This window comes from Carassius gibelio, chromosome A3 (genome assembly GCF_023724105.1).
Source record: "Carassius gibelio isolate Cgi1373 ecotype wild population from Czech Republic chromosome A3, carGib1.2-hapl.c, whole genome shotgun sequence".
Taxonomy (NCBI): domain Eukaryota; kingdom Metazoa; phylum Chordata; class Actinopteri; order Cypriniformes; family Cyprinidae; genus Carassius; species Carassius gibelio.
In genome coordinates, this window is record NC_068373.1 from 33,128,889 (window position 1) to 33,141,765 (window position 12,877).

The following is a 12,877-nucleotide window of genomic DNA, read 5'->3' on the forward strand; positions in this document are numbered from 1 at the left end:
GGTCGTCTCCATGTCCTGACACAAACTATTGAATAAAGCGCACGTTTATCTGGGTCTAACATTTAAACATTGTCATATGCTTGAACTGTTCTATAGCTATAGATTTTATTTTGGGCAAGTCGTGATGATTTGAGAAGACTAAACTGATCAAACATAGACTCTCTGTCTGCCGCTAGATGCTTGGTCATTACTTAAAAAACTAAAACTTACATTTAATGAACAAAAATCTTCCTAACATTCTTCTAAATTAACTTTAAAAAAAAAATGAAACTAAATATCATCACTTTGCTATTCTATACAAAACTATTTTAATAGCTGAAACAGTAGTAGTATTTCAAATAAATGCTGCTCTTTTGAACTTTCTATTCATCTGTGAATCCTGAAAAATAGAATGTATTAAGAACTGTGTTCAACATTGATAATAATCAGAAATGTTTCTTGAGCAGTAAATCATCTTTTCATGATTTCTGAAGATCTTGTGACTGAAGACTGGAGGAATGATGCTGAAAATACAGCCTGGTTGGTTTTATTTGATAGAAAAACAGGGCACCCGTCTGATAAACTTATTTATGTTCATATTTCACCCAATTCCTTATTATTCAATTCTTGTGGAGATATATTCACTAGAATAACTATAGTTCCCAGCAGCCATTGCGTTTCTGTTTCCGGTGACGAGGGTAAACCAAGATGGCGCCGTCTGCAGATCAACACGCGCGCGTCATTCCCGGAGGCTTCAGTGGTAAAGTTAACATCTGTTTGTGTTTCAGTAACGTCTAGAAATCTGTTCCTTTATCCGGTAATCACGGAAGATGACACAGTTGCGCGTTCTGTCGTGTCTTTGAGCTGTAATGTAATGTGATGTGTGTGTGTGTATGTGTGTGCGCAGTGCTGTCGCTGAGGTTCAGTGAGGATGACGCTCATGCTGCTCTTCATCAGCTGTGTGTTAAAGAGCACCGGGTCCGAGCGGAGTCCAGCACGAACCGACCACTGGACCGAACACTGTTCGTGCTCAACGTCCCTCCGTACTGCACGGAGGTCAGTCTGTTACACACACACACACACACACACACACACTACTATAACTCACACAGACACACACTCAATACTTTTTATGTAAGTTATTTATTTTACTAATTTCTATTTTTTTAAATTTATTTATAATTTTTTCAATTTAGTAATAATTTTATTATTATTTTCTAAAATGTCCCTCTTTAAAAACCCTTGATCTGGACAAGTGTTTCCCAAACTTTTCCATTCCATGACCCACCTAGACAAGTGAATTCAATTTCACGACCCACCAATATATATATATATATATATATATATATATAAAAAAACGGTCGACATTAAGCCTATACCATTTTATTTTAGAGTACACCTGAAAAATGGAACTACTAATATTTAAGTTTTAATTTTTGTTTACAGACGTTAAAATATGTTGCGTCCATAAAACATGAAACAGGCTCACTCCAGTGAACTGTAACCTGTGCTGCTGTGTTGTGTTGCAGGAAATGTGTTCATGATCCTTGCGTGTGTGTCGAGAATGGAGCACAATCAAACACTTTTTTTAGAAAAGCATAAGAAGCAAAGCAGAACTATCTAAAACAGTTTGGAGATTAAAATTATTGTATAAGAATAATTTGAGTAAGAAAAATAAAAAAAGATTTAACTTTGTTTGCCAATTACAGAGAATCCTGAGATTCAAGTTCAATACCTTTATTTGTCCCCCAGTGGGGCAATTAGTTTTACAGCATAGGAGCACACAAACTTACAAACACAAATACACATAGTATAATAAAAAATAAAATAAATATAATGCACGTTCTGATCAAATAAAAAAATAATGAGCAATGAACCTGATGGTAAAAACTGAAACTGTAGATATAAAGGATGAGAGAAGTCAGTCAAGATAGAGTTTGCTTTCTTAAACAGCTGTTTTTCGTAGAGATCCTGTAAAGTTTCTTGTGAAAGCCCTATAATTTTACTACTGACGCTAACAACCTTGTTCAGTAAGTTCCTCTCTTTTACACTCAAGGATTGAAACCAACAAACAAAGGAGAACGTAATAATAGACTCAATAAAAGAACGATAAAACAAAATCATCAAAGTAGAGTCAACCTGGAATTTAGATAGTTTTCTAAGACAGAAAAGACGCTGCTGGCTTTTCTTATGGATCGAGTCAGTATTTTTCTTAAATGTCAGCTTGTTATCGAGGAAAGTGCCTAAGTAGATATAAGACTCTACCGATTCGACTGTCTGACCATCAGTCACTATAGTGTCAGGGGAAGGCTGAGCACGTCTAAAATCAATGCACATATATTTTGTCTTTAAAACGTTTAAGGATAAAAAAGATTCCTGACACCATTTTAAAAAGTAATCAATCACAGGACCATGCGAAGTTTCAGTGCTATTCAACAGGCTCACTATGACTGTGTCATCCGCAAACTTCAATATATGACGGTTTTCAAAACTACTACAAGAGTCATTTGTGTACAATATGTACAGCAAAGGAGAAAGAACGCACCCTTGTGGTGAACCAGTAGATGTTACAGATAGATCAGGAAATTTGCCATTTACTCTGACTCTTTGCGTTCTGCCTGTAAGAAAGTCCAAGATCCAGCCAACAATACTACCATCTAGACCAAAGTTATCCCTTAGTCTCTGAATTAGTAGATGAGGCTGAATAGTGTTGAAGGCAGATGAAAGATCAACAAACATCAATCTGACATGGTTGTTTGGACTGTCAAGGTGCTTACAGATGTAATTCAACAGAGTTATGGTGGCATCCTGAACACCTCTCTTGTTCCTGTACGTGAACTGCAGGGGATCCATTCGGTGTTCAGTAGTTTTCAGCAGTTCAGCTTTGATCAGTTTTTCCAGTGACTTCATCACAAAAGCCCCTTTCACACTGCACGTCGGACCCGCAATATTCCCGTAACATTGCCTGGTCGCCTTCTGTGTGAAAGCAACCACGTCCCGGAATTGATTACCGAATCGAACCAGGGTCGTGGACATAGTAACATTGCGGTAATCGATCCGGAACGAGCGCTGTGTGAACAAAAGCCAGATCTAATTCCATATCGAAGTGATGACGCGTGTTATCGCGCGACTCTTTTACCGGCTGTTTTGAAGGAAGATCAACATTTGCGACGAAAACATATGTGCAAACTGTAATGAGGCAGAGATCAGTTAGTTCCTCACTTTCCGCGCTGACGCCGAGATCGTTCGCTTGCTTCAGTGAAAGTATAACGTGCCTAGCGTTGTCAACTCGTACATTACACGTCACGCGCTGATGTCACGTGTCGTTACGGGATCTTCAAGGGTTGTGTGTGAAAGCACGCACATATACCGGGTCATCACTGGCAGTGTGAAAGTGCCAAATCTAGCGACCAGGGAACAATTACAGGAACACTTTACCCCTGTATTTGCCGGAATGGCAGTGTGAAAGGGGCTTAATGAAGTCAGGGCTATAGGCCTTGTCATTTAATGATTTGGGATGCTTAGATTTACCAACAGGGACTATAGTAGACTGTGTCCACAGATTAGGCACCTTCTGTTGAGACAAGGATAAATTAAAAATATAATAAAAAATCGGGCCTAATTGTACAGCACAGTTGGAGAGTAATCGACTACTGATATTATCTGGACCAGCACTTGTTCTCTGAACCCGTGAACCCGTGTCCTTGTGTGCTGTGTGTTTCTCTTTGGGCACTGAACCCGTGTCCTTGTGTGCTGTGTGTTTCTCTCTGGGCACTGAACCCGTGTCCTTGTGTGCTGTGTGTTTCTCTTTGGGCACTGAACCAGTGTCCTTGTGTGCTGTGTGTTTCTCTCTGGGCACTGAACCCGTGTCCTTGTGTGTTGTGTGTTTCTCTCTGGGCACTGAACCCGTGTCCTTGTGTGCTGTGTGTTTCTCTCTGGGCACTGAACCCGTGTCCTTGTGTGCTGTGTGTATCTCTTTGGGCACTGAACCAGTGTCCTTGTGTGCTGTGTTTCTCTCTGGGCACTGAACCCATGTCCTTGTGTGCTGTGTGTTTCTCTCTGGGCACTGAACCCGTGTCCTTGTGTGCTGTGTGTTTCTCTCTGGGCACTGAACCCGTGTCCTTGTGTGCTGTGTGTTTCTCTCTGGGCACTGAACCCGTGTCCTTGTGTGCTGTGTGTTTCTCTCTGGGCACTGAACCTGTGTCCTTGTGTGCTGTGTGTTTCTCTCTGGGCACTGAACCCGTGTCCTTGTGTGCTGTGTGTTTCTCTCTGGGCACTGAACCCGTGTCCTTGTGTGCTGTGTGTATCTCTTTGGGCACTGAACCCGTGTCCTTGTGTGCTGTGTGTTTCTCTTTGAGCACTGAACCCGTGTCCTTGTGTGCTGTGTGTTTCTCTTTGAGCACTGAACCCGTGTCCTTGTGTGCTGTGTGTTTCTCTTTGAGCACTGAACCCGTGTCCTTGTGTGCTGTGTGTTTCTCTTTGAGCACTGAACCCGTGTCCTTGTGTGCTGTGTGTTTCTCTTTGGGCACTGAACCCGTGTCCTTGTGTGCATCTCTTTGGGCACTGAACCCGTGTCCTTGTGTGCTGTGTGTTTCTCTTTGGGCACTGAACCCGTGTCCTTGTGTGCTGTGTGTTTCTCTTTGAGCACTGAACCCGTGTCCTTGTGTGCTGTGTGTTTCTCTTTGAGCACTGAACCCGTGTCCTTGTGTGCTGTGTGTATCTCTTTGGGCACTGAACCTGTGTCCTTGTGTGCTGTGTGTTTCTCTTTGAGCACTGAACCCGTGTCCTTGTGTGCTGTGTGTTTCTCTTTGAGCACTGAACCCGTGTCCTTGTGTGCTGTGTGTATCTCTTTGAGCACTGAACCCGTGTCCTTGTGTGCTGTGTGTATCTCTTTGAGCACTGAACCCGTGTCCTTGTGTGATGTGTGTATCTCTTTGAGCACTGAACCCGTGTCCTTGTGTGCTGTGTGTATCTCTTTGGGCACTGAACCCGTGTCCTTGTGTGCTGTGTGTTTCTCTTTGGGCACTGAACCCGTGTCCTTGTGTGCTGTGTGTTTCTCTTTGAGCACTGAACCCGTGTCCTTGTGTGCTGTGTGTATCTCTTTGAGCACTGAACCCGTGTCCTTGTGTGCTGTGTGTTTCTCTTTGAGCACTGAACCCGTGTCCTTGTGTGCTGTGTGTTTCTCTTTGAGCACTGAACCCGTGTCCTTGTGTGCTGTGTGTATCTCTTTGAGCACTGAACCCGTGTCCTTGTGTGCTGTGTGTTTCTCTTTGGGCACTGAACCCGTGTCCTTGTGTGCTGTGTGTTTCTCTTTGAGCACTGAACCCGTGTCCTTGTGTGCTGTGTGTATCTCTTTGGGCACTGAACCCGTGTCCTTGTGTGCTGTGTGTTTCTCTTTGGGCACTGAACCCGTGTCCTTGTGTGCTGTGTGTTTCTCTTTGAGAACTGAACCCATGTGCTGTGTGTTTCTAGAGTGTTCTGACAGAGGTGTTCAGCCGCTTCGGGTCTGTCCAGTCCGTCGAGATGAAGGAGAGACCAGGAGCGTCAGAGACGAGCCACAGCGGGGTGTCCAGACACTTCACAGACACACTCAGACAGGTGACCCCTTCACAGCCTCTAGAGCAGCTGACACATCACTGAACGTGATCGCACAGCATGTTCTCATGATGATATACTGTGTGTGTGTATGTGTAGTGTTTCAGGGTGGCATACATCGTCTTCAAACACGCATCTGCAGTGAACGCAGCTAAACGGCACCCGGAGAACGTCCCGCTCGTCGTCTCTACAGCTGAGAGACCTGTCAGGACCGGCATCCACAGTGAGTGTGTGTGTGATGATACTGATGATGATGGTGATGAAGATATGATGATGGTGGTGTGTGATGAAGATATGATGATGATGATGATGATGATGATGATGGTGGTGGTGTGTGTGATGAAGATATGATGATACTAATGATGTATGTGTGTGTGTCTAGAGTGGATCCAGCAGTACTCAGACTCACTGATCAAAGCTTCATCACTACAGCAGGACATCGATCAGTTCATGAATAATTATGATAGACAGAAGGAGGAGGTGAGACACACACACCCAAACACACACATACACAGAGCTACAGCTCATGAATTATTCATAATCTTTCCTGACAGGAGGCGGAGCGTCAGAACCAGGAGGCGGAGCAGCAGCAGGAGGATGAGGAGGGTTGGGTGAAGGTGACGAAGAGCAGCCGCGGCGTGAAGGTCCGCCCACACAGCGAGACAGCCAATGAGAGGATGCTCAAGAGGGAGAAGAAGAAGAGCGAGCGCAAGGAGCTGCTGAACTTCTACACGTGGCAGCACAGAAACACGCAGAAAGAACGTGAGTCTTGAGACGATCTGCAACTCGACGCCACATTCATGCATGCGTTGAGACTGTAAGAAAGTGAATTAGTGTACGAGTCTGCTCCCTGATAATCACTGTCTCCATGCACCAAGCTACAAGAAGTATTTTATTATATTACACTAAATGTAAATTCTGGGCGTCAAGGCGGAAACTGAGCAAACTCGGAGTGGCGAGAACTTGGAGGGGCGAGATGCGAATTTAGAAGCGAGAAGATGGATACACTAGTGTACGAGTCTGCTACCTGAACTTTGCTGTCTTCTTGCGTCAAGCTAAAAGAAGTCTATTATTATATATAACAAAAAAACTTGTGAAATTCTCTAAATGTTTATTCAGAGTGGTGAGACACAAACGCAATACGCGATCTCGGAGCATTGAGGCACAATCTCAGAACTGCGAACTCGGAGGGGCGAACTCGGAGGGGCGAACTCGGAGGGGCGAACTCGGAGGGGCGAGACCCGAACTCGGAGGGGGGGGAACTCGGAGGGGCGAGACACCAACTCGAAGGGCGAGACCCGAATTCGGAGGGGCAAACTCGTAGGGGCAAGACCCAAACTCGGAGGGGCGAGACCCAAACTCGGAGGGGCGACTCGTAGGGGCGAGACCCAAACTCGGAGGGGCGACTCTGAGGGGCGAGACCCAAACTCGGAGGGGCGACTATCAGGGGTGCGAGACCCAAACTCAGAGGGGCGAGACCCAAACTCGTAGGGGCGAGACCCAAACTCGGAGGGGCGACTCGTAGGGGCGACTCGTAGGGGCGAGACCCAAACTCGGAGGGGCGACTCTGAGGGGCGAGACCCAAACTCGGAGGGGCGAACTCTGAGGGGCGAGACCCAAACTCTTAGCGGCGAGACCCAAACTCGGAGGGGCGACTCGTAGGGGCGAGACCCAAACTCGTAGGGGCGAGACCCAAACTCGTAGGGGCGAGACCCAAACTCGTAGGGGCGAGACCCAAACTCGTAGGGGCGAGACCCAAACTCGTAGGGGCGAGACCCAAACTCGGAGGGGCGAACTCGTAGGGGCGAGACCCAAACTCGTAGGGGCGAGACCCAAACTCGTAGGGGCGAGACCCAAACTCGGAGGGGCGAGACCCAAACTCGGAGGGGCGAGACCCAAACTCGGAGGGGCGAACTCTGAGGGGCGAGACCCAAACTCGTAGGGGCGAGACCCAAACTCGGAGGGGCAACTCGTAGGGGCGAGACCCAAACTCGTAGGGGCGAGACCCAAACTCGTAGGGGCGAACTCTGAGGGGCGAGACCCAAACTCGTAGGGGCGAACTCTGAGGGGCGAGACCCAAACTCGGAGGGGCGAACTCTGAGGGGCGAGACCCAAACTCGTAGGGGCGAGACCCAAACTCGGAGGGGCAACTCGTAGGGGCGAGACCCAAACTCGTAGGGGCGAGACCCAAACTCGTAGGGGCGAGACCCAAACTCGTAGGGGCGAGACCCAAACTCGGAAGGGCGAACTCGTAGGGGCGAGACCCAAACTCGTAGGGGCGAGACCCAAACTCGGAGGGGCAAACTCTGAGGGGCGCGACCCAAACTCGGAGGGGCGAACTCTGAGGGGCGAGACCCAAACTCGGAGGGGCGAACTCGGAGGGCAAGACGCGAACTCGGAGGGGCGAGACGCAAAACTCAAAAGGGCGAGACGCGATCTCGGAGGGGCGAACTCGGAGGGGCAAGACGCAAACTCGGAGGGGCGAACTCGTAGGGGCGAGACCCAAACTCGGAGGGGCGAACTCTGAGGGGCGAGACCCAAACTGGTAGGGGCGAACTCTGAGGGGCGAGACCCAAACTGGTAGGGGCGAGACCCAAACTCGGAGGGGCGAACTCTGAGGGGCGAGACCCAAACTGGTAGGGGCGAACTCTGAGGGGCGAGACCCAAACTGGTAGGGGCGAGACCCAAACTCGGAGGGGCGAACTCTGAGGGGCGAGACCCAAACTGGTAGGGGCGAACTCTGAGGGGCGAGACCCAAACTGGTAGGGGCGAGACCCAAACTCGGAGGGGCGAACTCTGAGGGGCGAGACCCAAACTGGTAGGGGCGAACTCTGAGGGGCGAGACCCAAACTGGTAGGGGCGAGACCCAAACTCGGAGGGGCGAACTCTGAGGGGCGAGACCCAAACTCGGAGGGGCGAACTCTGAGGGGCGAGACCCAAACTCGGAGGGGCGAACTCTGAGGGGCGAGACCCAAACTCGGAGGGGCGAACTCGGAGGGCAAGACGCGAACTCGGAGGGGCGAGACGCAAAACTCAAAAGGGCAAGACGCAAACTCGGAGGGGCTAGACCCGTACTCGGAGGGTCGAATTTATAGGGATGACACGCGATGTCGGTGGGGCGAATTCAGAGGGGCAAGACGAGAACTGGGAGGGGCTAACTTGGAGGTGCAAGACTCGATCTCCGTGGGGCAAGACGTTAACTTTTTTTTTTGTGTGCCTTTTTATGTCAAAGCTCATAATTCAGAGAATAAGTCAGGGAATGGTGATGTGTGTCTGAGAGGCTCTCAAACCAAATAATCTGTTTCAGATATCGCTGAGCTAAGGAAGAAGTTTGAGGAGGACAAACAGAGAATCGCTGTACTGAGAGCGCAGAGGAAATTCAGACCCTACTGATTCAACATACCCACAATCCTCGGCACCCGCTGAATTCATTTACCCACAATCCTCGGCACCCACTGGATCCATTTACCCACAATCCTCGGCACCCACTGGATCCATTTACCCACAATGCATCTGTTGGCTGTCTGCTGACATGAACGTTCATTTAAAAAAAAAAAGTCTGCAGTGAGTCAGTCATAGAATTGTGATAATTGTGTTTGGAGCAAAAATAAACCATTATGATGCAGTGTATGTTTGAGGAATGTGTGTTAATTTTTGATTTGGGTCCTTCGTTTCGCTTTTAAAAAAAAAAATTAATGTTGGCATATATTATGTACACACAAAATAATCAAATGCTTATATCGGTTACTGCCGATATAATATATATATATTTTTTTTCAAACAATAAAAATGGCTTTTTGGTGACTGGCGAATGTCAAATTCACTGCAAGAAATTCAATGAAACAGTTAATAGTAAAGCTGAATGGATATATTTAGCAGGGTTCCGGCGCTGACGTCATGGGACAGGTCACGTGATTTCTGGGGGCGGGGAGAGGAGTCACGTGGTGCCGGAAATAAATGTGTGACTGTTTGAGGCATTCATTACTGATCGCGGGTCAAAAGCACTCTGTTATCAAGTAACATTGCATTGATCTGTTTTAGTTTAGTGTTGATCCGACATAATGCTGAACCAAAACCATCACCCAAACGGAGGAGCCCTGATCCAGAGAGAGGAAACAACAACAACATATCTGATCTTTAACACGACACACACATATTAGGGGTCATTTAGACCGGTGATCCCGGGTGTTTTAGGGCACAGGGGCTTCATTACTGCAGATGCGAGGGCGACAGGGGTCATTTAGACCGGTGATCCCGGGTGTTTTAGGGCACAGGGGCTTCATTAGTGCAGATGCGAGGGCGACAGGGCTCATTTAGACCGGTGATCCCGGGTGTTTTAGAGCACAGGGGCTTCATTACTGCAGATGCGAGGGCGACAGGGCTCATTTAGACCGGTGATCCCGGGTGTTTTAGAGCACAGGGGCTTCATTACTGCAGATGTGAGGGCGACAGGGTCATTTAGACCGGTGATCCCGGGTGTTTTAGGGCACAGGGGCTTCATTAGTACAGATGTGAGGGCGACAGGGATCATTTAGACCGGTGATCCCGGGTGTTTTAGGGCTCAGGGGCTTCATTAGTGCAGATGTGAGGGTGACAGGGGTCATTTAGACAGGTGATCCAGGGTGTTTTAGGGCACAGGGGCTTCATTAGTGCAGATGCCAGGGCGACGGGGTCATTTAGACCGGTGATCCTGGGCGTTTTAGGGCACAGGGGCTCCATTACTGCAGATGTGACGGCGATGGATCATTTAGACCGGTGATCCCGGGTGTTTTAGGGCACAGGGGCTTCATTAGTACAGATGTGAGGGCGACAGGGATCATTTAGACCGGTGATCCCGGGTGTTTTAGGGCACAGGGGCTCCATTACTGCAGATGTGAGGGCGACGGGTCATTTAGACCGGTGATCCCAGGTGTTTTAGGGCACAGGGGCTTCATTAATACAGATGTGAGGGCGACAGGGGTCATTTAGACCGGTGATCCTGGGTGTTTTAGGGCACAGGGGCTTCATTACTGCAGATGTGAGGGCGACGGGTCATTTAGACCGGTGATCCCAGGTGTTTTAGGGCACAGGGGCTTCATTAATACAGATGCGAGGGCGACAGGGGTCATTTAGACCGGTGATCCCGGGTGTTTTAGGGCACAGGGGCTTCATTAGTGCAGATGCGAGGGCGACGGGTCATTTAGACCGGTGATCCCGGGTGTTTTAGGGCACAGGGGCTTCATTACTGCAGATGCGAGGGCGACAGGGGTCATTTAGACCGGTGATCCCGGGTGTTTTAGGGCACAGGGGCTTCATTAGTGCAGATGCGAGGGCGACAGGGGTCATTTAGACCGGTGATCCCGGGTGTTTTAGGGCACAGGGGCTTCATTAGTGCAGATGCGAGGGCGACGAGTCATTTAGACCGGTGATCCCGGGTGTTTTAGGGCACAGGGGCTTCATTAGTGCAGATGCGAGGGCGACGAGTCATTTAGACCGGTGATCCCGGGTGTTTTAGGGCACAGGGGCTTCATTAGTGCAGATGCGAGGGCGACAGGGTTCATTTAGACCGGTGATCCCGGGTGTTTTAGGGCACAGGGGCTTCATTACTGCAGATGTGAGGGCGACAGGGTTCATTTAGACCGGTGATCCCGGGTGTTTTAGGGCACAGGGGCTTCATTAGTGCAGATGCGAGGGCGACGAGTCATTTAGACCGGTGATCCCGGGTGTTTTAGGGCACAGGGGCTTCATTAGTGCAGATGCGAGGGCGACGAGTCATTTAGACCGGTGATCCCGGGTGTTTTAGGGCACAGGGGCTTCATTAGTGCAGATGCGAGGGCGACAGGGTTCATTTAGACCGGTGATCCCGGGTGTTTTAGGGCACAGGGGCTTCATTACTGCAGATGTGAGGGCGACAGGGTTCATTTAGACCGGTGATCCCGGGTGTTTTAGGGCACAGGGGCTTCATTAGTGCAGATGTGAGGGCGACAGGGTTCATTTAGACCGGTGATCCCGGGTGTTTTAGGGCACAGGGGCTTCATTAGTGCAGATGTGAGGGCGATGGGTCATTTAGACCGGTGATCCCGGGTGTTTAAGGGCACAGGGGCTTCATTACTGCAGATGTGAGGGCGACAGGGTTCATTTAGACCGGTGATCCCGGGCGTTTTAGGGTACAGGGGCTTCATTAGTGCAGATGCGAGGGCAACAGGGTTCATTTAGACCGGTGATCCCGGGTGTTTTAGGGCACAGGGGCTTCATTACTGCAGATGTGAGGGCGACAGGGTTCATTTAGACCGGTGATCCCGGGCGTTTAAGGGCACAGGGGCTTCATTACTGCAGATGCGAGGGCGACAGGGTTCATTTAGACCGGTGATCCCGGGCGTTTAAGGGCACAGGGGCTTCATTACTGCAGATGCGAGGGCGACAGGGTTCATTTAGACCGGTGATCCCGGGTGTTTTAGGGCACAGGGGCTTCATTACTGCAGATGCGAGGGCGAAAGGGGTCATTTAGACCGGTGATCCCGGGTGTTTTAGGGCACAGGGGCTTCATTACTGCAGATGTGAGGGCGACAGGGTTCATTTAGACCGGTGATCCCGGGCGTTTAAGGGCACAGGGGCTTCATTACTGCAGATGCGAGGGCGACAGGGTTCATTTAGACCGGTGATCCCGGGCGTTTAAGGGCACAGGGGCTTCATTACTGCAGATGCGAGAGCGACAGGGTTCATTTAGACCGGTGATCCCGGGCGTTTTAGGGCACAGGGGCTTCATTACTGCAGATGTGAGGGCGAAAGGGGTCATTTAGACCGGTGATCCCGGGTGTTTTAGGGCACAGGGGCTTCATTACTGCAGATGTGAGGGCGACAGGGTTCATTTAGACCGGTGATCCCGGGTGTTTTAGGGCACAGGGGCTTCATTACTGCAGATGCGAGGGCGATGGGTCATTTAGACCGGTGATCCCGGGTGTTTTAGGGCACAGGGGCTTCATTACTGCAGATGTGAGGGCGACGGTTCATTTACACCGGTGATCCCGGGTGTTTTAGGGCACAGGGGCTTCATTACTGCAGATGTGAGGGCGACAGGGGTCATTTAGACCGGTGATCCCGGGTGTTTTAGGGCACAGGGGCTTCATTACTGCTGATGTGAGGGCGACAGGGTTCATTTAGACCGGTGATCCCGGGTGTTTTAGGGCACAGGGGCTTCATTACTGCAGATATGAGGGCGACAGGGTTCATTTAGACCGGTGATCCCGGGTGTTTTAGAGCACAGGGGCTTCATTACTGCAGATGCGAGGGCGATGGGTCATTTAGACCGGTGATCCCGGGTGGT

The 12,877-nt window shown here is 49.5% G+C and overlaps 1 protein-coding gene across 1 annotated transcript; it reads left to right on the forward strand.

Moving 5' to 3' along the window:
* The first annotated feature begins 637 nt into the window (after positions 1 to 637).
* rrp7a (ribosomal RNA processing 7 homolog A) lies at positions 638 to 9,204 on the forward strand. Its single transcript, XM_052554256.1, has 7 exons — positions 638 to 739; positions 887 to 1,035; positions 5,452 to 5,577; positions 5,674 to 5,797; positions 5,957 to 6,054; positions 6,129 to 6,336; positions 8,882 to 9,204. The coding sequence occupies exons 1-7, from the start codon at positions 688 to 690 to the stop codon at positions 8,965 to 8,967; spliced, it is 843 nt and encodes a 280-aa protein (XP_052410216.1). The 5' UTR covers positions 638 to 687; the 3' UTR covers positions 8,968 to 9,204.
* The last annotated feature ends 3,673 nt before the right edge of the window (positions 9,205 to 12,877 follow it).

What these genes read in the sequence shown, in the direction of transcription:
- rrp7a (XM_052554256.1), top strand. Translation starts at nt 688, where the DNA reads ATGGCGCCGTCTGCAGATCAACACGCGCGCGTCATTCCCGGAGGCTTC. An exon ending in CATTCCCGGAGGCTTCAGTG is followed by an intron (nt 740 to 886) that starts GTAAAGTTAACA and finishes GTGTGTGCGCAG; the next exon opens with TGCTGTCGCTGAGGTTCAGT. An exon ending in TCCCTCCGTACTGCACGGAG is followed by an intron (nt 1,036 to 5,451) that starts GTCAGTCTGTTA and finishes GTGTGTTTCTAG; the next exon opens with AGTGTTCTGACAGAGGTGTT.